A 27,773-nucleotide genomic window follows, 5' to 3' on the forward strand; every position below is an offset into this window, starting at 1 on the left:
CAAGGTGACTGCGGAAGAGGAACTCTTAGGAGGATGTGAACTTGAGGGGGCGTCATTCACAGCCAGGCTGTTAAAGAATCCAATTAGGACCTGCCAAAGGGACCAAGAGACTCAGTGATAAGCAGAGCACCTTGGATGTTAACCAGCGTGACAAAGGTACAACTTTTGTTCCCAACACTACCTCATCAAAGACACCCACAACACCCACTGAATCCAAACACTCCCATGGTGCTTGAAAAAACGAAAACCACTGATTCTTTGATTTTGTCTGAGGACATGACTCATTGCCACCCGCCAGAGCAGCAGCTGTGCCACCTGGTGTTGCTAAGTACACTTTCAAAGTCTGCACGATCCTAAAAAAGCTGCCAGAAGCATCCAGCCAGACCAGGCGGGGACCTCAGAGGATGGCTGCAGGCTGTTTCAGCCACGCGTGCAGGGAGAGCCGCCAGCCTTCACTACAGACATCAGAATTACGTTGCTTTATCGTTATTTCTTTTCAGTGATTAAGCTTGAAGACTTTCTTTAGTATCTGATGCAAAAGGTCTTCCATCAGATTTCAAACCTACTCATTACCCTCTCGGAAGTCAGGGGGCTTTGGGGGTGAAGCATTCAGAGGTATTTTCTAAGAAGCTTGGTGAGTTTGTGGCATTCCCATCCCCACTCCCCATAAACTACACCACACATTTCCCATTTTTTATGACGAAAAACATTCACAAGGTATCTGAAAGTCGCAAAAGAACATAAGAAAAACATAAAAGTCATCCATAACCTCCCACCACACAGAAGTAACTGCTAACATCTAATGGATACTTTTGCAAGCCTTTTAACGTGCACATGATATTCTTCTAAAGCTTCTTCTAAGGGTGCAACACACACGTACTGAAAGCACGCCCCTCCTCTTTGAAACTCCATCTTCCACTCTGCCCTGTGTTCTGCTTTTTTGCCTAACTCCTACAGAAGGCACACTCCCTTCTGCAAACTCCATCTGCTTCAGAAACAATCACCTCTACATTTCAGTATTACTTTTGAAAAGATGTTAATGATTAATAAAACCAAATTCTACTTCTGATGAAAACTCACTCTCAAAGTGTTCTACATGTGTTCTCTAGATAGACAAGAACTTTAAAGTAGGGGGAAGAAATGTTGAAACATCTGGTTTAACACACACATTGAACAAACAAGGAAACTGTAGTTACAGTGATCGACTGGGTGGGCTTGCAGTGTCGCCAGTGACCAGCCCAAGGCCAGGACACAACACCACCTCTGAGGGCTCACACAAAAGGCTCTTGCCATTCTATCTCCAGCACAAAGCTGGACTGAAACATAAGTTCTGAGTCAGAGGTATTAACCTGCAGAAATCCTGGCTGAGACCAGCTTCCCAGTAAAAAAAAAAAAAAAAAAAACAGAAGACAAAATCCCACCATATGTATAAAGTTCAGATATTTTCATTTATTGAGATATATAATGAAAGAAGAGGCCTTCCAGGTGGCACTTGTAAAGAACTCGCCTGCCAATGCAGGAGACATGAGAGACACAAGTTTGATCCCTGGGTCAGGAAGATCCCCTGGAGAAGGGCACGGCAAACCACTCCAGTATTCTTGCCTGGAGAATCCCATGGACAGAGAAGTCTGCCAGGCTACAGGTCCCAAAGAGTCGGACACAACTGAAGCAACTTAGCACAGCACAGTACATAATGAAAGAAACCTTTGACTTCAAACAGCTTTAGGAAAAGATTCATGGACAAAAGTAAGTCATGTTTTTTTCTTTACTCTTTTTTTCATTTCTAATGTCAAAATTGGCATTCTCTGGGTTTCTGCAAATACAATTATGCAAATATAAAGTCTATGAATTAAAAAAATGTATTATTATCTATTCAGGCATTACCCCCTCAGAGCCTGAAGGAGAAACAAGAAATCCAATGTGAAAGGAGGCAAGATCTGAGAGCAAGATCTTAAAGGCAAGACATTTTCTTTCTTCATAACATTAAATGGAAAAGGAATAGAAAAGTAACATTTCTGTACTTTAATACTTTTGGTGAAAACTTGGTAATTGGTTCTTAGCTATTTCAAACAGAACTAGTAACCAGTCAACAGAGCAGTAACAGGAACTTCCTTGTGGGAGAAATAAATTATCTTTTTCAATGGAAAACAATAACTAAGTTTTTTTGCACAGCCTGGATCCAATTATTAGCAACTCTAACATTTTGGATTCTGGTTACAAAATAATTATGCCCAAATGACATTTGGCCAAAATGCAACCTAGCTTCAGATGTCTCAGGAGTTGAGTTGTGAATTAAATTCTAATTAAATGCCAAAGAATCAGAAAGAAAATAATGACCAAGAGACAGACACTGACATGGGTGCCACGCATCTAGTCCCATGAAGGAAACACTAAGGCACTTTTAAGTTTTATAGGTATGGATCCTCTTTCACAAAACCCCACATTAAACTAGAGATGCAAATAGTTGTTTGCAGCTGACCGGAAAGTTTTGAACTTTGAACGTAATACAAGATCTCACAGGACCAAGAACATATTATTAGAAATTAACTTTCTAATCTAAAGAAAGATCCCTTACACGTGTCTTTACTTAGCTGAATCAAGTCTCACGGACTTGCAAATCTTTTCTTACCATCATAACATTTACCCAGAACATGCACGCCTCATGGACGTGAAGTATCCGAGTTTCCCATGTTAAGTCCTCATCAGTGAAAGCACCCATGTCAGCAACTGTGGGCGTGAACTTGACATCCGTACTTGTATTTAAAATTGTTAGGTTGCACACATGACCTCAAAAACCCTGCTTTAGCTGTGTTGATTCCAGAGGCCCAAGTGTGACCTCCAGCCCTTACTCGTGATTCTCCCCAAGAGACGAATCAAACATCAGGAGTCACTAATATGAATCAATCTCCTTCCTGTCAACATTCTTACCTATAAATTATGGCTCGTAAGGCTAAAATTGCTCATAATTCTATATAATTACCTTCTAGGGCAAGAAAGCAGATGCTCAGAGGGGGTTCTACATGCTTCATCAGAAAAAAAAAAAAAAACCCAACCTGCCCTCAGGAAACAATTTGGTCTGAAAAAGTCACAATTCCTTGACAGAAGGGCCCAAAAAGGTGCTTGGGTTCCAGCTCCAGTTGAAATGACTTCTGATAGTAACAGGTATCAGTCACTGAGGGCACACTGAAGGCCAGATCCCGAGATGAGCAGTTACAAGCATTACCTCACTTAAGTCTCAAAATGGTGCTGAGGAAGTTAATCATTACTTCACATGATGAGAAAACCGAGGTTTCGAACAGTGGAGTCGTTGGCCATCGTTCACGGCTGATGAGGTGGGGGACAGGGTGAGAACTCAGGCCCCCATCAGAGATGGCTGACTGGAGACGCCCAGGCCCATCTGAGACACAGATTAACTCGGCCCACTCTGTGTTTGTGAAAACTTTTAAGTAAACGCCAATATATTTTTTAAATTAATTAATTTATTTTAATTGGAGGATAATTACAGTACTGTGGTGGTTTTTGCCATGTATTGACATGAATCAACCCTGGGTGTACATGTGTCCCCCGTATCCTGAAACCCTCCTCTCACCTCCCTCCCCACCCCATCCCTCTTGGGTTGTTCCAGAGCACCGGCTTTGAGTGCTCTGCTTCATGCATCGAACTTGCACTGGTCATCTATTTTACATATGGTAATATACAATATATATATTTTTAAATCTGTGCTGGGACTTCCCTTGGTGGTCCAGTGGTTAAGACTTTATACTCCCAATGCAGGGGGCATAGGTTTAATCCTTGGTCGGGGAACTAAGGTCCCTGAATGCCACACAGCATGCCTCCCCCGCGAGAATGCTCAAACTAAAAAAATTCAAATTCCCCACTCCTCTTGGAAACCACATCTGACTGAGCTGGAACAGAGTGCTCCTGAGTGCTTCTCTAGGACTAGACACGGGCTGTCCAGTTTACCACCGTCCCCATCACTCTCAAGCATCCTGTGCTTGGGGTGCTTTGCTCATGTGACCCCTGCTGGGCCCAAGGGCATCTGGGTTGTTCCTAAGGATACGGCTATCTCCTGAAGAAAGCAGGGGAGGTCTCCCCACACAGCTTCTCTCAGCACTCTGGAGGACAACCGACCTGTTCAAGCTCTGAAATACTTGGGTGGCTTACATGAGTCTGAGGTGCTTCGGCTCTGTTGATAAACCTGAGCAAGTTCAGGAAACCCCCCAACTCGAGGACCTGCAGGGTCCCCGATTAAGCACGACCATGCAAGCTTTAGATCACTGAAGGGGCTCTGTTCTTCAGCGGTCAAGTCGTTTACTTACTGTCATATCTGAAGGTGATGTTGTACAGCCCGCTGTTTCTGCTGGCCAGCCCCACTCCCTGCGGGAAAACAGGAGAACATGAGGAAGAGTGAAGCCAATTTGCTTTTCCAGCCCAGATCCCCATGGAGTCACAATGCACACATGATCGCAGAGACCCAGGGTCATGCCAGTCACCAAGCAACATCCACGCTCTTCATGGCCCCCCGCCCCCGGTCCCCCCACCACCCAACTCCCTCCAGCCCAGGAGGTTCCTAACTGCCAGGCCACGGGGATCAGGGGTACTCACTTCCCCTGAAACAATAGCAGCAGGCTGCTCTGTGTTTGGGGGTTAAATAATAATTCATTAACAGTAAAATTGGGAGAGAGAGAGACCATGAGCTGCCAGCTGGAGCCCTTCCAGTTGGATCCACTTTGAGCACTGATTGGTTATAAAATTTGCCTACCAGACACTCTTGTCCAAAAGCCCTATTAAGCCACGACAGATAGGCAATTCCTAAAGTTCGAGGAAACAGGTTTTTCATTCCAAGAGCGGGAATGAGTGTGGGAATAAGCTGTTACTTTTAATGAGAAAATTCTTCACTGCCTCCATACCTATGCTTGGAGCATAGACGGTGGGTCATAAAAGAAAAAGAAAGGACTTTAAAAGGTCTACCTCTGACTCTCAGTGATGTGGCCGCTAGCCATCTGCACTCCTAATAGCAGGGCTAACAGCTCCGCCAGACTTCCCACTTTAATTACAGCATCCACACGGGAGCCCCCGGCATCCTCTGGTGGCCCCGCCTTTTCCTGACCCACCACTTATCCACCATGGGAAAGATCAGCTAAGACTCTGGTTTAACTGTTTCTGTAACCATCAGCAAGTGCACCATTCAGCATGAATTGCAGGATTCTTCCCCCCATACAAAATGTTAATTCTTAGATGCTAACTGATGGGAAAATATTCTAACCACACAGCTACAATTTCCACCCGACAAGGAGGATGCTGGGGAAAACCATATGCTGGCAGTCTGGTATTTAATGGGCAGTTGTTACACTGAGACGCAATGTGCGGAAGCCTTCTGACGGAGCCCGGGGTCTCAGGCCACAGTCCCAGCACATCCATATGGTACAGGCATGTTCACTCGGCTTATCCTGAGGCCAGGCACACCCACTGAAACTGTATCCCGGGGCTCAGATAAACACAAACCTTGGGAAAGCACAGCTGTGCAGAAAGGGATAGACACACCTCGTTCTAATTAAAGTGAGGAAGAAATGGTTAACAGAAAATCTAAATCATCATGGTGCATTAGCTCCACGATCAGTTGGGGTTCCCCTCCCCTTCTTCCTGGTTCACCTTCCTTCTCCAGCTGTCCTCCTTCCATCCTCCCTTCCACGTATATACAAGGTTCCAGAATTCCTCACCTGAGTTCAAACACTTTGCAAAGTGTTAATACCTTACTCAAACCTTAAATGCCTCTATTACTGCTTAGGGATAGGCCCACAGTCTGCAACTGGAGGATGCCCAAGCTACAGATGGCCACAACCAGAGCACCACAACCAGAAGGAGACCAGGAAGGAGAGGATACAGTACCTCCATGACCCCTAAGTCTTAGGACCCCCAAGACACCCAAGCCATACCCTTCGCCTCCCATACAAAACCCCAGGACCAAAATTCACTTGGATTCCCTGGTGCCTCAGATGGTAAAGAATCTGCCTGCAATGCAGGATGCCAGGATTCGATCCCTGGGTTGGGAAGATCCCCTGGAGAAGGGAATGGCAACCCACTCCAGTATTCTTGCCTGGAGAATCCCATGGACAGAGGAGCCTGGTGGGCTATAGTCCATGGGGTCGCAAAGAGTCAGACATGAATGAGCGACTGACACACATCTATGCGTGTCAAACATTATGCGAGGTACAGTGGTACATTATCCCTACCCTTGAGAGCAAAGTGGTTCATTCATTCAAAGAATGCAAATCACACATAGCACATACAGACAAATCTCAAATCACACCTTGACCCTCCAAGAACTCTCACTATAGAAGGCATACAAGGTCTATTTAACTATGGTAACAGGGCCATAAATAAGCATTCAGAGTATGAAATGTCACAAACAGTACGTCAGAAAGGATAAACCCAGGGTAAGAACACTGCGTACCAGAAGTTTAAAAGAGGGAAGAATAACTGGGCTAGAATGGAGAGGAAAGGGGAGTCTCAGGAGAGGGAAAGAAAAAAATGTAATCCGGGGCCAATGAAAGTACGGTAATCCTTCATCCTCTAGCTGGGACCAAGGGCAAACCACTTCACTCCACTGGGTCTGAGTCTCCTCAAATTGTCTTTTGATTAAAAGACAATTCTTTCCTCTGAGATGGGAGTTTGAGGAGGGCCACAAGAAGCCATGCAGAGGAAGCATTTTTCAAAAAGGAAATGCATTCCATTTAATAGCATGCCCTGAGGCGTGTAGGACTCTGATGACCAATCACATCAGCTTTTCATTTTGCTCTTGTTCTCCCTATATTTCTATTGCAACATGTTTTTAACAGATATTCATTGGGCACTTGCCATGAATGTACTATGGAAAAGAGACCAAGAGAGTGAGAGGGGCTATATTCCACACACAGGAACCAAAATCACTGTAAATAAGGGCTCTGTGATATAGGCGAAGCTGCTCAGAGGCAGGCCTAGGGACCTGGCCTCAAAGGGCAATGAGGCTTGCCTGTAGCATGTTCACCACCAACTGAGCATTCCACCTTCATCCAAGCCCCAAACAGCACTCGGCCAAGAACCAGTCCTGGGTCCTGACCTGGGGCAGGTGGCAGGGGGTAGGGCATGGCCTCTGGTCACCAAGGTGACCTCCTGACGTGCAAATCTGCCCTCATTCTGCTCCAAGCCCACGGATGGCTCCCTACCCCACTTAGACCATTCCTGACGTGGCCCCTGCCTACCCTGTCAATCACTCCCTCCCCACCTCCCACCTTGTTCTGGGCCTACACGACTGCTCAATATACGTTCAGGGGACACACATATTCCCTAAAGGCCCTTCTCTTCACCCGGGGCCTGCTCCTCTGTGAGCTTCTCACCTTAGCCTAGTCCCTCTCACACTGTGTTCCTAACACATCAGCTTGCCTACACACTTTTTTTTTTAACATACTTATTTAATTACTTGTTTACTTGGCAGGTTCTGGGTCTTAGCTGCAGCATGTAGGATCTTTTAGTTGTGGCACATGGGATATAGTTCCCTGACCAGGGATCGAACCCAGGCCTGCTAGCATTGGGAGCTCGGAGACTTGGCCACCAGACCACCAGGGAAGTCCCTGCCTGTGCACTTCACTTGATGGGAGCACAGTGATCCATCCCCACAATTTGACCAGCATAGCACTTCTCTGAATGCAGAGGCAAGGTGGTCATCCTAATTCCACAGAAGATCAGAGACCAAAAGACCATGTGATCAACCAAGGCTGATCGTGCAACCAAGAGACACGGGCTCCTGTGTGCGCTGTAAAGACTTTTCACGCTGGGATGTCTTCAAGTACACAGCTTCTCAGCATGTGCCTCAAACAGACACTCTACCAGGCTGTCCGCAGCTCACACCCAAGTAATGTTCAGCTGCTCCAGAGTCCTAGGACCCACCTGAGAAGCAGTGTGCCCAGGCTGACCCACAGAGCACTGGTTTTCTTTACAGTTGGTGGTAGACAGAAAAACCACCACCCCTGCAACATGTCTGCATACAAGCTCCAGAATCCATGAATATGTTACTTTACATAACAAAGTGAAAGTGAAGTCGCTCAGTCGTGTCCGACTCTTTGCGACCCCATGAACTGTAGCCCACCTGGCTTCTCCATCCATGGAATTTTCCAGGCATGAGTACTGGAGTGGGTTGCCATTTCCTTCTCCAGGGGATCTTCCCGACCCAGGGATTGAACCCGGGTCTCCCGGGTTGCAGGCAGACACTTTACCATCTGAGCAACAAAGGGGCAATACAAATAAGTTTCAGGATCTTGAAATGTAGGGGAAAGTAGTCTGAATTATCCAGGTGGGCCTAATAATAATCACAAAGGTCCTTAGGAGAGGGAAATGGGATGGTCAGTCGGAGGAGACATGACAATGGACATAGAAGGCAAAGAGGCAGAGAGATGGTTTCAAGACGATTTAAAGACCTTATACTACTGGTTTGGAAGATGGAGGAAGAAGGGGTTAATCAGCTGAAGAATGCAGTTAGTTCAGCCACTAGATGCTGGAAAAGGCAAGGAATGGATTCTCCCCCTAGAGCCTCCACATAGAGGCCACCGACACCTTGATTTCAGCCCCAGAAGATTCATTTTGGAGTTCTGATGTCAAGAGCTATACGATAGTAAGTTTGTGGTATTTCAAGTCACTAAGTTGGTGGTAACTTTTTAAAATTAATTTTTACTGGAGTATGCATGTGTGAACATACGTGCATGCTCAGGCATGTCTGAATGCAATCCCATGGACTGTAGCCCACCAGGCTTCTCTATCTATGGAATTTTCCAGGCAAGAATGCTGGAGTGGGTTGTCACTTCCTTTTTCATATTGGAGTATGGCTGGGTTACACTGTCGTACAGTGGTAACTTTTTATTACAGCAGCAATTGAAAGCTAATTACTTACATAATTTCAACTGCCACGTAGATGAATTGCATCTCAAAGCCACACACACACACACACACACAGAGTTGTGCTGTCATTCTCCCCTCCGGCTGACCGATCACTCTCACTGCGCCCTCTCCCACCCCCGCTTCAGGCAGACGTGGAACGCTGATCCACAAGCACTGCGACTGTAGATTTTGCCATCCTACCCAGACGCTTCTTCGTGGTGATGCTGGGGCTCATCTGGAGTAGAAGAGTGGTTAAGAGGATGGGCTCTGGGACTGCCAGAGCTGTGTGCAGATCTCCTCACTTTCCAGCTGTGTGACCTTGGGCAAGCTTCTCAACCTTTCTCAGCAATGGTTGTGTCATGATTCCTGAGAAGACTCCTGCCCTAATAAACACAGTGAGAGGTATGCTATGAGGGGACACATGAAGTAGGCAGGGGATGCCCACAGGAAGTGGCATTTCCAGGTATGACGTTTCCAGCAGCCAGACCTTGGGGGCACAGTGGGAGAAGCGGCAGCCGTGCAGGTCAGAGCAAGGTGGAAGAAGGCACCAACCAGCAGACTGAGGACTGTGTTCTGCTGTTGCTTGTGGTGGGAACTGGGAGACCCAGAGACTCCGTTCCTGCAAATTGCTCAAATCGGGGGAAACTCAAGGCAAAGTGACTAGGTCGGCCCCCACAGTCCAGGGCCGAGGTCACGGTCAGCCCTTGCCCCTGACAATTATTAGCTTTCTGTCATAATGAATGCATGTACAATTGAGCCAGTTATATACCAGGAACCCAGGAAGTTCTAGCTTGGTGTGACAGAGGAGCCTTAAGGGCTTACAGTCAGGGTCCGCCGTTAGAGAACACAGAGAAGGCCACTCACAAAGCTGGTCAACAGCTTTGGAAGCTATTTCTTCAGGAAACAATTCTGAGCTTTTACCTACTACACACGTTTTGATATTTAATGAGCTGAAAATTAAGAATACTTGCTTGTTGCCTATTACTTAAAAAAGCCAGCGCTGTGACCTCAGGGTGTCACATTCTTAGTTAACTAACCACCCCCACTTGCTGCACTAACGGCAGCTTTTAATTTGTTCCGATGAGAGCTAAGGAGTAAAGCCGGGGCACCCTAGCTGGGCTGTGATCCCTCTATGCTAAGCAGAGCAAGCAGCAGCAAACGCAAAGAGAATGGAGAAAACAGCTTTTACTCTGGAAGCGGGAGGGGAAGGAACACCCTTAAGTGCTCGAAAGGAATAAAATTCAAAAGGCAAAAACCTACACCATGCTCCACCCAGATGGCAAAAAAAAGGCAAAGGCCTGGAACAAAATTCAGCCATGGGGTGGGATCCCATATAGAGCAGCCAGCATTGCCACCAGGGGCCGACAGCCGGCCAGTTTCCTGGGGGACCTGGGGGACCCTAGGCCTTTTGAAAACACCAACTTTCCAGAGCAACATTCCCATTCCAGCTCCAGAACAGCGTAAGTGCCACTGTGAAAAAACGCATTTTTAAAAGGACCATGCTGATTATAGTGCCCCCTTTCCAACGGAAGACAGGCCAAACAGTAAGGCCTACATGAGACTGCCTTCCAATCAACTGTGGTGAAGGAACTTTCAGAAAGCCACTGAAGTTTCAGTGAACTGAGACTGGGGGAAAGTTTGAATAAGAGCATTTGTCAGGGAGAACTGAAAGAATGTTTTTTTGGGGGGGGCGCGATGTACAGCATGCAGGATCTTAGTTCCCTGACCAGGGATTGAACCTTGGGAGTGTGAAGTCTTAACCACTGGACTGCCAGGGAAGTCCCTGAAAAGATTTTTTTTTTTTTTTTTTTTTTAAGGCACACCAACCAAGTAACTACTTAAAATTATGGGCAACTCAAACATTCTGTTGTACATAACATTTCCTTCACCGTGAGTTTACAAGCATGTCAATGAGGTTAAAAAGATAGCAGACAGCTTTGTGAAGCTTAAAATGCACAAGGGGAATGACGTTTCTGCCTGTGACCAATGGACATCACTGGGGCAAGAGGCAGAACAAGAGGCAAGAGGCAGAACATGAGGTCAATGTAGTTCATGCAGGTTCAGAGGGTTTCATAAATGAAGACAGATCCCACTTACTTCAGTTCAAACCTTTAGTTTAAACAAAAAACAAAAAACAGCAAAGGCAGAGAAGCCCCAGGTGATGTAAGCCGAGGAGAATGCTGGCAAACCCCAAACATAAGGAGAATAAATCACAAAGCCAGCTTGGGCCCGGCTCTATCTATCCAAGATATTCACGCCACATTCCCAGGAACTGTTCTCTCCCACTCCCCATCTAGAAGCGACCAACTTCAGACACGCGGGGTGCCAGCCAGCTGTCTAGTGGGGAACACACAAGCTCTGTGGGGGTAGTGCTGGTGGGTTCCCACCAGCAATTACCACGTCGGCCCAAAAAGACCCGGAGATCTTAAGCTAATTAGAGAGATTTGCTGGAGGAGGTAGGAAATAACTTCTCCACAGCATCGCCTGTGCACCAGACCAAAGCCGTAATCATGATTCATCTCTGACATGTTGCTAATCATTGCACACATGTTCCTAATTTCACGCTCCCCGAAGGAAAGCTGAAGGGACAATTGTTTCTGAGCTCTAACATGGAGCCAACCTATGCCAAGTTACCATGTGTCCTGCTTATCAAACTGAAAGCTCTAGTTTTCATCTGAGCGTCTTTTCACTCTTTCGCCCTGCCTCCATGCCCGCCCTCGAAAAAGAAATCCATTCACTAAAGACAGAAGTGTGGGAAGGCATGCATTATTTCTCAGAAATTTTTTTATCTTTTTTTTTTGGCGATATCATTGACATATAATGCTGTGTAAGTTTAAAGTGTACAAAGTGTTGACTTCATACATTTATGTATTGCAGTATGACAGCAACTTTTCTACATGGTGGTGGCCTAAATGGGATCTAATACATTTTAATATAACCTTCCTTGCTACAGACTTCATAATTTTCTCTTTACCTTGCCCCTGGAACATGCAAATACAGTAAAAGCCCAGATATCAATACACACACACACATACACACACACACACACACACACACACACACGTGCACGCTGACTTTTTTCCTCTTGTTTAAAAACAAAACAAAACTCTGCAGCCGCCCTGGTTTTCACAAAGCAAAACCCCAAGTACTTTTTCCAATGAGTCTGTTAAGAATCTGGGCGGTGTGTTCTCTCGTGGCTGATACTCGCAAATAGACAGGATTGTTCCATTTTTCCAATTCCCCGAATGTTAAAAGCAAGCTATAAAACATGCCTCTGGACGAAGAGCCAGGCCTCTCCCCTCCACTTGCACACACCACTCCCATCCACGCAAATGAGAACCGCATGTTAAAGTGCCAGCATCCTTAAGGTAACTGTCAACATATCTGCAGTTTCAAAAGCACACATGGGCAACGCATGGACACACATGACCTGGTTTTCTGTAAATACCAGGTACGAGGGGGAAGCAAACACCAGCCACCCGAGCACACACCCGGCCAACCGGCTACAGGCTCGCTCTCACTTCGCTCGGAAAGGCGATTACAAAGACTTCACTCCAGAAACCCAAGAAAAGTTTCTTTCTGCGAGGGCAAAATAGTGATTAGACAGCAGAGGAAAAAATTAAAGCTATAAACATGATTGTTATGCCTAAGCTCAGAGGAAATGTTCGGATCAAAACAAAACTACTAATAAAAAGCCTTAGGACCACACAGAGAGCGAGGACTGAATTGTGCTGACTTCAAATACAGTTTCCAAGGCCGGGGGACGGAGCCTCCAAATGCTGTATCACATCTGGAATTCTGTTTTTACAGCACAGATGCCTGCAGAAATGGGGAACCGTGGCGTTGCCATGGGGACCCAGCCTCCTCCGGCGAGGCCGGTCCCCTGGATGCCCCACACATGTGCTTCCTCAAGGTGGATTTCACATCTTCGGAAATTATGGAAGGCTGCCTTCTCAGGTTTTAGTGCTAATTGAAACATCACAGGCTGCTCTATAAAGCAAGGCGACCCCTTTTGTCGGCCTATTATTTCTGTCCACATGGTGGTCTTGGACAGAAAAACCTTAAAATAACAGCGGGAAGCAGCAAGTCAACATTATACCCCTTTTCATAAGTTACTTGTGGCTTTCCCTCCTTCGCAGCCATCAAGCATCCTTTTTAAACTTTCCTGTCTCTGGCTGCAAAAATCCAAGGCAGTCCCCTGTGCTCCGGGCCACCTCCCATCACCTGCTTTAGGGAGGGACCAGGCTCAGGATCCAGGGCTGCTTGGCCGGTTGCCGGAAATGAGCCACTAAGGCCATCCCAGCAGCGCTCCTGCCATAGCAGGAGGTCTTCACTTTTAATTGCTGATAACCCCTTTGCTGTTAAGGGGAAAGAGTTTCTAGAGCCCCTAGGAGAAGCCTGTGAGAAACACTCCTCACCCCACTTCCCCCAGAAACATTCCTGGGGGAAACCTTCCCCCCCAGAAACAATTCTGGGACATTCCCAGAGCTCTGGAGAGACCACTGAGCACTTTCCAGAGTCATGTTTAGACACAAAGAATTCAGAGACTCCACTTAGAAATGAGGGGGTGCATCTTGGCTTCCTCCTTCTCTGGGAAGCAACCCCCACATACAACTGACCCCTCCGGGTGTGGGCTCAGATATACACACACCCCATAGGTGCTGGAAGGTGCTTCCCATCGTCCCTCATCTGCCTCCCTAGGGCCACAACAGGCTCAGAACAGGGGTAAAGACCCTCATCTCTCTTCTCCCTGGGAGCACTCTTCCATCTGTACTGACTAGAATGCCCTGAGCCAAAACTCCAGTGACCTTCCTAATATGTATCTGCCTCTTTGCAAGGTCTGGCCTTTCTCAGATTTCACGGAGGAGAGGAAGAGAGTCAGCCCACCCAGAGGTGAAACAATAGTCGCCAAGCCCCACGGGTGGGTTGAGGGGACTCAGGCTTCTTGGTTCTCAGCCCTGTGACCTCCCGATCCAACACTTTCATCTAGTCTGTTAGATACCACATCCCAAAGTGTCCCTGAGATGCAGCCGGAGTGTGTGTGTGTGGATGCCTGCGTGTGTATGTGTGTGTGCTCTCTCGTGCGTGTGCCTGAACCCAGTCACACAGAAAAAAAAGCACCAGGAAGTCAGCAGTGTGGCTCCAGGTGTTAACACTTAGCGCATCCTGCCCAGCCCCCACCAGCTTGAGGCTGGCCTCCTGGGAGCCGGACACAGCAATTAGGCCCTTCCCGGGCCGGGCGCCTTTGTCCCCTTGCTAACATCATTAGTGTCTGACTTCCTGTGCACAACGGGGGCCTCCCAGGGGGCAATCGCCGGCTGACCGGGGCAGGGCATTAGACTTCCTTTGTCAAAGACCCTCAAATGTTAACAAGCATGTGAACAAGCTTCTCCTCCGCCCCCCACCCCAGTTGCTCCTCCAGCCCACCAAACACTCCGGGGGCAATTCTCAACAGTCTTGGTTCTCCCAACTGGGGGGAATCTTAGTTCCTGAGAACAGTATGAAGTCTCCATGTCGATTTCCTAGAGTTGTTTCCCTACAGGCGGGCCACTCGAATTTGCTGAGTACCTGTTACTTGCTCTGCATTACGGAGAAGGCAATGGCACCCCACTCCAGTACTCTTGCCTGGAAAGTCCCATGGACTGGGGAGCCTGGTAGGCTGCAGTCTATGGGGTCGCTAAGAGTTGGACACGACTGAGCGTCTTCACTTTTACTTTTCACTTTCCTGCATTGAAGAAGGAAATGGCAACCCACTCCAGTGTTCTTGCCTGGAGAATCCCAGGGATGAGGAAGCCTGGTGGGCTGCCGTCTATGGGGTCGCACAGAGTCTGACACGACTGAGGCAACTTAGCAGCAGCCCTGCATTAAGGAGGCTGAAAACGGATAAAGATGACAGTGCTCAGACAACATGAGACAGGGACTGTCCGACCCCCAGCCTGCAGCCTGTCTAAGCACAGGTGTCCCACTCAAGCATGCTCATAGGCTGAAGTGCAAGATGGTCTCAAGATACAAGGATGTGCTGAAGGTTTGAGTAACATCCTGAGGCTTTCAAACACTAATCATATCAGAAAAATGGATAGGAGGGGGGAGTCTGAGTTGTTTGATAGCTTCAAACCACTAAAAACCTCTCATTGACCCTTATCCTTCCCAACAGAGTGCTCCAGCTTTTTATTTGGGGACACAGATGTCTGAGGATTTGGGGAGAGCTGTGGTCCACGTGTATGCATGTGAGTTCTTCAGGAGGATTCCTGAAAGCCACCCAGGCTCTCACCTGCCTGCCTTATCGATAGCTTAACACCAGGTCCACAGGGGGAGCGGTTTAGGGACCCAGGGGGAAACTCTGGCAATTAAAAAAACAAAATTCAAATGAGGGAGGGAGGTGGTTAAATGTAAGATCTCAGTTTTAAGTAAAACTCCAGATTAATGCCTCAGCTGTTATCCTTTGTAGCCAGTATTTGTTCCAACTGAGTAACTGAAGGCTTTGTCTAAGACTCTGGGACTCATGAACTTAAAGTGGGAACATAAAAGCAACCATTTCTGCTGTTAACCACCTGAACCCACGAAGAGCCTCTATCACTTTTAAGATCACAGGTGACAAGTCCCGTTTGCAGTCAAATCCTTTTTACTGAGTACAAATTTTTTTTTAAAACATAAAATACTATGTGAATTCTTATTCCTCCCCCCTCCACCCCCCGCTTTGGCTGAATAGGAAGGAACACACTCATAGTGTCCAGAAGAAGGAGAGAATGGCTGAGTTTCCCACTCCTGCTCAACTGCTTCTTCCTATCTTTGGTATCTGTTGTCAACACACAAAATTAGGTTAGGTCTGGGACACATTCTCAAATATTTGCCGAAGAACCACTAGGGAGGATAATCTCAAACCCCAGTTTCCCAAAATGAAGAATAATCTACAATTTAGACTTCTTACTCCAGACATACCAAAACTTATTCAAGATTCAAAAGTTAGATATCGGTAAAAGCAGAGAAAGGAGACTGTCACCACCAAGATGCCAAGACCCCCACAAGTTGATTCTGATGAACTCTACAAGTTTCAAAGAGTAAATCAGTTCGCCTTTGGTTCTGGTTTTTACCTTTTGCCAAACCAATTTCTAAATAGTAGGTGAGCGGAAGGATATATTCAAACACTAATGATCCCTGCAACTTGAAGTCTCCCTACTTCTTGGATGGAAGCCAGTAGTCTGCCCTTAAACTATAAGCAATAAATCCAGAAGGCTCTCTTTCCTAGTTTTCCATTGATACCACATGGAATTCCCATTAAAATACTCCCATGCAAACACACACACAATGACATACCAATTAAATCATTGTGTGATTTAGGCCAGGAAACAATTGTGTTTGCCAAAAACTATTCAACTTTGTTTTAATTTCCTTGAATGGCCAGAATGTCATTCTGAGAAGGAGGGCAAAGCATAAGGTAAAAAATAAGTATCAATGTCTCAGTTGATTTCAGATTTAGATAAATATTCCTTGTCAGTGAAGGAGAGCATGCAGAGTTCCCAGGAATGAGAGTTCCCTGCCCCACCTCCCCAGGGACTCTTGGCACAGATTGGTATAGAGGTAAATTAGCCAATACGTGTGAGGCGGACAAGGCAAACAGCACAGCACTGACGGAGTGGTGCTGGTGGTGGATCCCTACTCCCCCAAGGTGGAGTGAAGCACGCAAATGGCACACACAACCTTCCTCCTTGACCCGCCCACAGAAAGAACGCAATGCACCTTAGCCCCTTCATCAGTGTTCTGTGGAGAAGTGCTTCCAGAATCAAAGCAACATGGTGGAACTAGATTAGAAGCCTGCAGTGGCTTTTTATCATGAAGCGGGTTTTATCATTAAGTTAGGATGAAACAGACACTTACCAGAAAAAAAAAAAAGAAGCAGTGATTAGGTATTTTTAAGCAAATAAAAAAGGGAGGTCCGAAGGTTCTGGCTAACATGATTTCAAGCTGAGAATGAGCAGCTGGGTGGACGTGAGGCCAAGCTGTCAGGCTCTGTGGGACATGGAGCCACGTCAGCCATAGGAGCACCGAGGAAGCGGGGACACTGAGGAAGTCCCCTCCTCCCCAGGCCGGGTGGGACCAGGAACCAAGTCCTATCGGCTGCTTCCCCAACTGTCCACGAGGGGCGCAATACTCGGTGGTTCTCAAATAGAGAACCCTAGGTGTGGGTTTTCAAGTTTCTGGGGAAATAGTGGGCTTTTCTTTGAAAGGGGCTTTATTACTTTTGTAAATATAACAAGTTCAAGGCAAAAGAAATGTAAGTACAGGGAAGAATGTGAACATCTTCTCTAGTCAATACTATTGTACTGTATATTGGGTTGGCCAAAAAGTTTATTTGGGTTTTCCATCTTTTGGAAAAACTCAGACAAACACTTCAAAATTGCTAAGAGACTAGATCTTAAACATCATAATTACAAAAAAAGGACTGATAATTTATGTAATATGATAGAGGTGTCAGCTAAAGCTATTGTAAATCATACTACAATATAGATGTATCCAATCAACCTAAATATACACAATGTTATCCTTTAAACTTACACAATGCTGTAGGTCAATATATGTGTATATCTCAATAAAAAGAAAAGTGTCCCTAAAACTCCTCCCCTCCGCATCTCTTTGGAAACTCTTTTAAATGATCTCTGTCGCATGTGTCACAAGGACTCTAACTTAAGTAGGATCCTAATACATACACCATTTATTATGATAAATATCTACTAGCTAATGTAGCGGAGAAGGCAATGGCACCCCACTCCAGTACTCTTGCCTGGAAAATCCCATGGACGGAGGAGCCTGGTAGGCTGCAGTCCAAGGGGCCGCGAAGAGTCGAACACAACTGAAGCGACTTAGCAGCAGCAGCAGCAGCTAATGTAGCTCTACTAGCTGATGTAGTTCCTATTGGGAGAGCCATGTGGGTAAAATAGCAAAAAGATCCTAATGAGGTGAGAATTAAGGCCACTGGCAAATTTCTAAGCGTTCTGCTGCTAAGTTGCTTCAGTCGTGTCCGACAATGTGTGACCCCATAGACGGCAGCCCAGCAGCCTCTCCCATCCCTGGGATTCTCCAGGCAAGAACACTGGAGTGGGTTGCCATTTCCTTCTCCAATGCATGAAATAAAAAGTGAAAGTGAAGTCGCTCAGTCGTGCCCGACTTCTTAGTGACCCCATGGACTGCAGCCTACCAGGCTCCTCCAGCCATGGGATTCTCCAGGCAAGAGTACTGGAGTGGGCTCTAATTAGCCATCACTATTAAAAAGTAGCGGGCCCTTTCACCTGCTCTGAACGCAGCTGTGTATATGGAAAAGGCAACAAGGCAGATTCATCGAGAAGGCAACACACACAGGTTAATATTTCAGTAGGCTGCCTGTTGATGTGGGTACCTTAAATGTTGCTCTGTAGGGTAACCAAATTACTATGATTTACACTGTGTGTTTAAAAGAAAATTACACAAATTTAGGGGATTTTATGATTAGTTGGCTGGTCTCATGTGAATAACAGAACTGTGTAAAATTAAAAGGGAAATGGGCAAATCCAGGAAGCGGCTGACAACAGCTTTATCCTGCACGGTAATCACTTTACAGAGGCTCGGAAACCTCAGAGCGCCAACGCTTCAGAGCCCGGGGGGCTGGGGGAAGGCCACTGTGGGCAGATTCTCCAGGGCAAGCTGAGGAGATAAAATAATTCGCCAATAAAAACTGTATACTGCATTTTGTGATTAAAATCACAACACACATGTAGCATGAAGGAGGAAAAAGGATCTTGCCTCAAAAACTTAGCTGGTGCCCCAGAATTTATCAGCAGATGCCTTGAGGGCTAGAGATACACTTTACACTGGGAGGGTCTTTTGAGTGATGGAGAACAATGCTCCTCCAGGAGTTTACCATCTGTCTTGGAAAACAAAGCTAAAAGACACTAAATTAGAGGCAGTAATGTTGTATTTATGGAATGAATGTGCTCAGTTATATAACTGAGCTCCAAGTAACAGAAGCCCAGAGACAGGGAAGTGAAGAGGGGAAGGCCCACCAGCCACCAGAGAAGTGTTTTCACAGAGGAGGCAGGTCTCTGGCCGGACCCTGCAGCATGTCGCACTTTCGGGGGTGGGGAGGGGTGGGAGAGGGTGGGCGTGGGGAGAAGACCCTTCCAAGCAGAGGCAGACAGAGAAGCATGTGGTCACATGGTGAACACTCGGGAAATGGCCCTGAGTCCCCAGGGATGAGGAGGAGCCTCCCTCACCAGCCAGAACGAACACTGGCAAGCTGGAGTGACCGACCCAACAAACCCATCTCTTTCGAGTTAAACACCCCCAAGTAGCCTGAAAGGATTGGCGCCATAGGGCTGGGATGGACAGGTGGGCTGGGTTCTGCACGTGGCACAGCCTGGAGTTTGGCAAGACCTAAACAGAGAGGGCCTAATAGACGTGAGCACAGCCTGACGTGGCAGGCGGGACTGCAGGGGAAGGGTGCAGGGACCTCCGATCCGGGTCGACGTGGCAGCGGGCTAGGCTGGGGGTGGAGAAGAGCAAGAAACAGTAAAACAGCAGCTTCAAAAGATGAACCAAAAGGACCAGAGAGCTGAATCAAAGGGAGGAATCAGATCCTGGGGCCTGTGGACCGAAGGTGCCACTGACAGAAGAGAAGGATTAGAGCTGGGGTCTCATTCCAGAGTCCTCTTATTTTGAACATGGGCCTGATTTCCTGACTGATACAGATGGAAGGCATTTTAGAAGGAGGAAGCGGAGTCCAGAGCACCATCAACTTCCAATTTTCACCTATCTTCCCTCCACGGCCAAAAATGTCACTAACTGTTGGAATCAGCACCATAGACACTCAGGGTGGGAGTCAATATCTGCATTCTCTAATCTTTCCCACTAGCTCCCACCCACCCTGACCGTCCTATCTATACTTGGGATAAACCAGTGCTAGGCTCCCAGCAGAGCTCACTAAAGACAGAAGAAGGTGACTCAGGGACAAAGGCCCTTTTGTTAGCCTCTACCAACTCTTCAACAAAATTCCTAAAGATCAGAATGATGAAAAACAATCTTTAAAAATCTGACCTTGGCACAAACAGACAGAGACGGTGTGATTCCTCTCACACAAGGTACCCAGCATAGTCAACTCCACAGAGACAGAAAGTGGAATAAGGGGTTTGCCAGGGGCTGGGGGTGGTGGGGGATGGGTTTAGAGTTTCCATTCAGGAACATGAAACTCTAGACATGAATGGTGGTGACGGCTGTAAAACAATGTGAATGGACTCAATGTCACTTTAAAATGGTTAAAATGGCAAATTTTATGAAATGTATATTTTACCACAATTTTTGAAAAGGGGGGAAAAAACAACAACAAAGAAAGGAACTGAAGGATTCCGAGCACGAAAGGAATTACTAAAACGGTGCTGTAGCCATGTTTGCAGGAAGAATTAGGAAGGGGGACAACTGGAGTTGGGAGAGGCGGCCACTGCAGGCGTCCAGATGTGAGGTGAGAAGGATGGAGATGATGGGGGGACGATGAAAGGACCCGTCTGAGGCGGTTTTAAGGGGAAAAAAAATGGCAGGCCTTTGTGACAAATGTGATAGAGAGGTGATGATGGAATTCAAAGGCAACCTGAGGGCTCCTCTTTTGGGAAACCTGGAAGGTTAGTGATTTTATAGCAATATAGAGAACCCCGGGGAAGGAGTCTTTTCTTTTTTTTTTTCTTAAAAAAAGTGAAGGTGAGGTGACGACAGGGAATCTTCGATGTAATACCATATTTTTTTTTTTTTTTTTTGGAAATACAGGATTATAAGGCAGGAAGTCATGCATGAGGTCAAGCAACAGAATCTTAACGGCAGATGGGCTAATTAAAAGGAGGTACAAAAAAGGACCAAGGGCTAAGAACAGGGCTTTGTGGGATGGGACTATCCACATTTAGGGCCCATGAGGAGGAAAAGAAGATAGAAAAAGTGGGGTTGGTAAAGTAGAAGAGGAGCCAGGAAAGACCATTAGGTAAAGGAGAATGGAAAAAAAAAAAAAAAGAAAGAACGTCAAATAGGTTTCATGTAACAGAATGTCAGGATGGATATTTTCTACATGAAAACCACCTTATTGATTACAAAAATCCCTGAGCAAATAAGTATATTGATGGCTCATTTAAAATAGCTTCTCCATATAAATAAATTCCTAGGTCTTTTGTTGCTATTCAGACCCATCCTCTGGTTTTCTAAAAAAGTAGAAAGCATATTATAAATACTACTTAAAGAAAATCTTTTCTTACGTTTGCAAACTTAAAAAGAAAAACAAACGACATTAGCACTGGAAAAGGCATTTAAAAGAATCTGGTTCACTGTCAGGTTTTGTGTGCAGGATCAGAGCTTTGCATTCTGCCAGGAGAGCCATCCAATCTCCCGTGTTATTAAGGAGAAGAGCACAGGGGCCCTAAGTCATGACACTCCCAATTTCTGCTCAGCACTTCACACTTTTGTTGTTGTTTAGTCGCTCAACCAAGACTGACTCTTCTACAACCCCATGGACTGTAGCCTGCCAGGCTCCTCTGTCCATCATGGGATTTTCCAGGCAAGAAAACAGGAGTGGGTAGCCATTCCCTTCTCCAGGGGATCTTCCTGATCCAGGGATCGAACCTGCATCTCCGGCAGTAGAAGGTGGATTCTTTACCACTGAACCACCAAGGAAGACCAGTTTATAGTCTGAGCTACTGATAAATTAGTTTTAAAAACAACAACAACAACAAAAAACACAATCTTTTGGCAGTTTTGAAATGATACTATCTTGGAAATGTAGAGGTAACCAACACTCAGGGCATTTTTTAGCCAAATACTCCTAACTAACTAACCTAATAGCATTCAGAATAAACAACAATACCCCAGAATTCAACAAGAAATTTAAAAAGATGGAAAGATAAGCTAGAACATTATTGATACAACTCAAAGTTATCAACCTAAATTTCAGTTCAAGCATATTCTTTTTGTCCAAACCTCCTGGAAATGAATTTTTGCACAAAAGCACAAATACAAATATTAATTTTCAGACCATCCTCTTTTGGACATTATTCATCATTAATGGCCATTAGACAGGCAGATATCCATAGTACTGCCAAGCTTAAGTGGATCAGTTTTGGTTTTGCGGCTAACAAGTTTTTCCCCAAAAGTAGGGGACTAAAGCTGAAGTGCGGTCATCTCTGAAATTTGATTCATCTCTGAGAAGAGGCCTGTAGGAAAATTACATCTCTTGAGTTTATTTCCAGATACCCAGAAGAGAGGCATATTTTAAGAAAAGTAACTCCTACACTGGTTAAATGCTTATCGCTAATGAACATTTATTGGGTAGTAACAGAACTATGACCCTCACAACCAGACTACACTCATGTCTTCCAGAAGGTACAGCTTCAATTCATAAACATACTTTTTAAGGGCAAAAAAAAAAAAAGGAACTTCCAAGCTACCCAACATAGCAAATACCTATCTCAGTTTTAAAAGTTTCACGCTGTTTTGAAATTCTCCCCATTCTTGAAGAACTCCAGGCCAACATCTTGTTGACTGATATTAAAGAAAGATTAGCCTCACTTTCCTCAGCAACAATCACCTTCTAGAAGATTTGCCTAAGAGGAAAACAAACACTATCTGATAAGGGAAAGGTGGATTCCATTGCCAACCTCTGGACTCTCAGACCTGGAGCATTCTAATCTGATTGCTTGTACATGGCATTCACCAAGGGGGCCTGCATGGTAGCAAGAGCAGACAGACCAGGGCTCTAAGCACCCCTGCCCCAACACTGTTATAGTCACAGAAAGCAGAAAACGTCATTTCAGACGGGACACATGGAGCCCTTACTCCTTGCTTCCCAACTCCCACCGAAAAGGGCCAAACATAGACTTTAGCACCTCTCAAAGACTTCAAGAGAGAGCAGAGGAGAGTGTGTCGGCCTGGCTAAGGACCCTCATGTCAGTGCAACTTCTTTCTTCCCAGATTTATTAACAGATGCAAGCCCGGTACTTATAAACAAAGGAGTCGTTTCAGTTTCTGCTTGGAAAGATGGGAGCCAATACGTTCCTTCTGGGAATTCAGGGTAAGAGCTTTACAAAAACAGTGTCCAGATGTGCTTAAAAATTCAGTCTGCTTCTTCCTTTGGGGTGCAGTGGAGGGAGAAACAAAAGGGTGGGAGAGTCGTCTTATGAAAAATTGAAAAGTTTATTAGTTTGGGTTTTGTTTTTTTTTTTTGGCTTGCAGACTAACCTGTCCTCTGCTGACAAACCACACAGGAGCACCTGAGGCAAGACTGTTGGGGCTTCCCTCCCTTGAAAGATGCAGGGAGGTATTTCCGGCTGACCACAGCGGGAGCCTGGGGACCTTCTCTAACTTCCAGAATGTCCCGAGTGACAGACGGTTCCACCAGGTGGTGATGAAATGGGAGAAGAGACTCTTCTGAAAGCTGAAGATTCTCAAAATGAAAATCAAGCATCTTTGTATCAAAACCACCACCCTTGGGACAAACCTTCATTTAAAAAACAAAAAAAAAATGTCTTATAACTGAAATGTTTCATCAACGTCACATCCCAGTTCCAATCTGGACATTTGCTGAGATTTGAAGCTTCCTCAACCCAATGATTTCATTCCCAGAGTTCTTTCTAACCACAGAGAGATTTAAATAGATAGTCTATTATATAAAGTGTTTCTTGGTTTTCAGAGGGCTTTGGGTCCTGAGAGTGAATGAGTGTTTCAAGTACAGCATAAATAAGGGAGACAGAGAGCTAGGCATATATTATGAATAAAAAGATAATCCTAATAATAGTTTACATTATCACAAGCCAAAGTTTATGTGAGCAGCTAAGCTCCCTTTCAAAGCAGAGGGCAGCTGCTGGTACGGCGGAGGAAAATGGTATGTCAAAAATGTGACCTACCTTCAAGTTTGTTTAACTCCGCTGTCAGCCACCGCTTCCTTCCGCCACCTTACAATGCCATGGGGGTGGTGGTGGGATCCTTTCTGAAATGTGTTGTTTGCAAAGGCACGGAACTGTCTGAGCTAGACGGACTTCATCTCCGCTGCTCCTGGACAATCCTGACAGGGCAAAGTGACCCCAGTCAAGTGACCCCAGCAGAGAGGTGGCCCTGGGGTACTCTCCCACTGCCTCCCAGGAGTCAGGGGGACAGGTCCGGGATGAACAGCCTTAGTCCCCGCAGGCTGCCAGCAACCCTATGGAAATAGGCAGGGTGGCACCTCCATGCAGATGAGCCAAGTCACCAAGATCCTCCTGGCATCACACACTCCAAAATGGGAGAAAAAAACCCCAAACCCCTTTAACCCATAGCCCTAATGTGTGTAGACTGAGTATCTACTCAGTAAGTAATCCAGCCCTATTCACAGGGCACCCAGGATTTGCAGAGCGCACAAAGGGTCTATGGCACCCCACTCCAGTACTCTTGCCTGAAAATCCCATGGATGGAGGAGCTTGGTGGGCTGCAGTCCATGGGGTCTCGAAGAGTCGGGCACGACTGAGTGACTTCACTTTCACTTTTCACTTTCATGCATTGGAGAAGGAAATGGCAACCCACCCCAGTGTTCTTGCCTGGAGAATCCCAGGGACAGGGGAGCCTGGTGGGCTGCCATCTGTGGGGTCGCACAGAGTCGGACACGACTGAAGTGACTTAGCAGCAGCAGCAGCAAAGGGTCTAAAATCGACTCAGACGGGGGCCAGGAAGTGACACTCAGGTGGAAGAGCCTGCCTGAGTGAAGACTGGGTGAGGGAGCACCTTTGGGGAGCGGCCAGCTTCACGTTTCCAAATTAGAACAGTGGTGCTTCTCAAATATGTCTGTACTTACAGGGGGCAGGAGGCACATCAGAACAGGAGAAACAGTCCCTATGATTAATCTCCTTTTCAATTTCCATAGGTATGAAGCCTATTTCAAGATGTTTTTCACCGAAGACAGAGCTTTCTACAAGGGTTGAAGCTTCAACCAGCCCAGAGTGGAACAAAGAGAACTAGTTCCCATTAAGGAGCAGATCCTGAGGAGACTGGCCCCTTCCTCCCATGCCTCTCCTCATCCTCAGTCTTACCAGCAAAGCACAGCAACTCACTCAGTGAGGAACCAGCTGGTGGCACTGGGGAGACCGTCAAGAGTGCCTGTGAACCCAAACACGGGCTATCCTGTCCAGTGCCTTTCTGGCAGAGTACCACAAGTTACAGGCTACAGAAGGGAAACATCAAATCACGGGGTGCTGGTAAAGGTTCAGGGGAAGTGTTCACAACCAAGCTGTATTTCTTGGGGTAAGGGTATTCAGAGGTGCAAGCGGCATGTATCACGCACATCTCAGTCCTTTCTGCAGGGGATTAAGACACTGCTCTATCACTGCTGAGGAGAAGGCAATGGCACCCCACTCCAGTACTCTTGCCTGGAAAATCCCATGGACAGAGGAGCCTGGTAGGCCACAGTCCATGGGGTCGAAAAGAGTCGGACACGACTGAGCGACTTCACTTTCACTTTTCACTTTCATGCATTGGAGAAGGAAATGGCAACCCACTCCAGTGTTCTTGCCTGGAGAATCCCAGGGACAGGGGAGCCTGGTGGGCTGCCGTCTGTGGGGTCGCACAGAGTCGGACACGACTGAAGCAACTTAGCAGCAGCAGCAGCAGCAGCAGCTATCACTGCTGCAAGTGGTTTAAAACCACCCAGCACCTTCCCAGGGCATCCTGTCATCATTCCTGTCTAAGCTCAGAGCTTCCGGAGGGCATGACCCTGGGAGATAAGACTCTTCGTCAAGAAAGCTTTCTCACTGTCCTCAAGCAGTAGGCCATTCTGGTCTCTGCATGGGTGACCTCTTCCCCAATCTCTCCCCATCTTTTCCTCCCTCCACCTGCATCATAGACCCCTGTGGAGATGACCAGCTTCCTAGCAGCCTATCAAGCATTCTTGTCTCCTTGCCTGCCCGTTAGCACTGACAAGCAGAGTTTCCTTGTGTTGTTCTTATGAATTGGTAATTTCAGCCTAATGCAAAAAAGGTGGGGCAGGGGGAGCTTAATGGACATTAAATTCTACTTCTTCCACAAATATTTTTATCATTATCCATGGGACCCTCACCAAGGACTAAAGCAACACCACTTCAACCTGGGCAGGTGGCAACCACTCAGGATGAGAGCACCTGGATGGAAACCAAGTGGACAGCAATCCCTTGGTGAGGGCATGCATGTGCATGTGACTATTTTCACATCTTCAGCTTTCCTAATGAGACAGCTAGCTATAAAATAAGATACAGAGATGTAATGCGCAGCACGGGGAAGAGAACTATTATTTTATAATAACTTTAGATGGACTAAAATCTGTAAAAATACTGAATCACTACGTTGTAGACCTGAAACTAATATAATATTGTAAATCAACTATACTTCAAAAAGAAGGCAATTCAATGCAAATGGGGGTGAAAGGGAAACGGAAAATTAATCTCTCAGCTCTGCAATTACCCACAGGCAGACTTTCTGCCAAACAAACTATTTCTTATCTCTGGTCAGTTTTTATCTGCAGCTGCCCTCTCCCACCCCCGCCACCACTATGCACAGACCCAAATCCTCTCTTCCCCTGACAGTCGATGACAGAGCAGTCCAGGCCTCCGGGACTGTCAACACCCTGATGGAATTCAGGGCTCACGGGGAGTCTGAGGCAGTGCCCTTGTTTATGGACTCAGTGATTGATTGGACCCTAAAAGCTCCTGGTCCAGAAGACTAAGTAGGTTGAAAGCAATCATTAACAATAGTGTAATGTTTAAAAAACCAAGAGATGCGAGGGGGTCTTTGGGCATGTGGACAAGTATACAGGAAATGTGAAGGATGGAGGCAGGTGGACATACTGAATACTTTCAGGTAAACACCAACAGACACAAATCAACAATGACAGAGGTGTTGATGGGGTGGGCACACTTTGTAGAAATAAAGCAACCTGGATACAAAAAAAATTGTTTTAGCCCCGCCACACAGCTTGTGGGATCTTAGTTCCCTGACCAGGGATCAAACCCATGTGTTTGGCAATGAAAGCACAGAGTCTTAACCACTGGACTGCTGGGGAATTCCCTGTGTATGAATCAAAAAACAAAACAAAACAAAACAAAACCTTTGTGGAGGACAAATGCTACTTTTATTATAGAAAGAGCTGCAAAAATGGCCACAGGCTGGGTGTTTCTTTCTCAAAAGAGATCAAAAACAGACACCCAGGTGCAAGAGGCAAGAATCCAGATGGAAACAGAAGGGACCAACTCAAGAAGGAAATGGAATGGGAAGGATAGAAAAATTACACCCTCTGAGTTAAAAGTTCAAGTTATCTCAATAAAAGCAATCCCTAAATTCTTCAGAATAATTCTAGTCTGACCGCCCCATTGTGTAAGTAAAGAAACTGTGAGTCAGAGGGTCACCCACCTTGTCGACAGTCATAGTTGGCCTGAGAGGCCCTCATCTCGCAGATCACACGGATATGAGATCGTCTAACAGAGTGACTTCTAGCCCAAGATCAGGATGCACAAAAGTTCCAGTAAAACAAGATTCATTTATATTCGATTCACAGGAAATGTGTGATCAATCCAAAATCAACCTGGGAAAAATCTATGTCTGAAGAAAGGTCTGCCAGCCAAATTACTGGTACAGATAGAATTCCCATGAAAATGCTTAGTGCTTAGATTCAGCTGTTTTCGTAATAAGCTATTAAGCCCAAAGATTCACTCAATCAATATTCTTATTTTAAAACCCTCATTTACTCAACATTTTCCCTAATACTTTTACCGAGCAGTATTTCATCCACACAAAGCATTAAAACTTACTCCGAAGGTAAATAAGAAGGTGGAAAGACTCGGTCCCACTCTAGTAAACTCAGAATGAAACAA

At 46.1% G+C, this 27,773-nt stretch overlaps 1 protein-coding gene across 2 annotated transcripts in view; it reads right to left on the reverse strand.

The window, feature by feature from the left end:
• IL17RD (interleukin 17 receptor D) overlaps positions 1–27,773 on the reverse strand; it is a 68,532-nt gene that overhangs the window by 23,970 nt on the left and 16,789 nt on the right. The window contains exons 1-2 of one of the 2 annotated variants that reach the window (XM_027522462.1): positions 23,811–23,956; positions 4,320–4,377 (exon numbers count right to left, since the gene is read on the reverse strand). Coding sequence is in view for 1 of the 2 variants with exons in the window: in XM_027522461.1 (XP_027378262.1) it covers positions 4,320–4,377 (58 nt within the window). In the remaining variant the exon portion in view is untranslated. Of the gene's footprint in view, positions 1–4,319; positions 4,378–23,810; positions 23,957–27,773 lie in introns of those variants that run through there. The other variant, XM_027522461.1, reaches the window with a different exon arrangement.

Source organism: Bos indicus x Bos taurus, chromosome 22 (assembly GCF_003369695.1).
Source record: "Bos indicus x Bos taurus breed Angus x Brahman F1 hybrid chromosome 22, Bos_hybrid_MaternalHap_v2.0, whole genome shotgun sequence".
Taxonomy (NCBI): domain Eukaryota; kingdom Metazoa; phylum Chordata; class Mammalia; order Artiodactyla; family Bovidae; genus Bos; species Bos indicus x Bos taurus.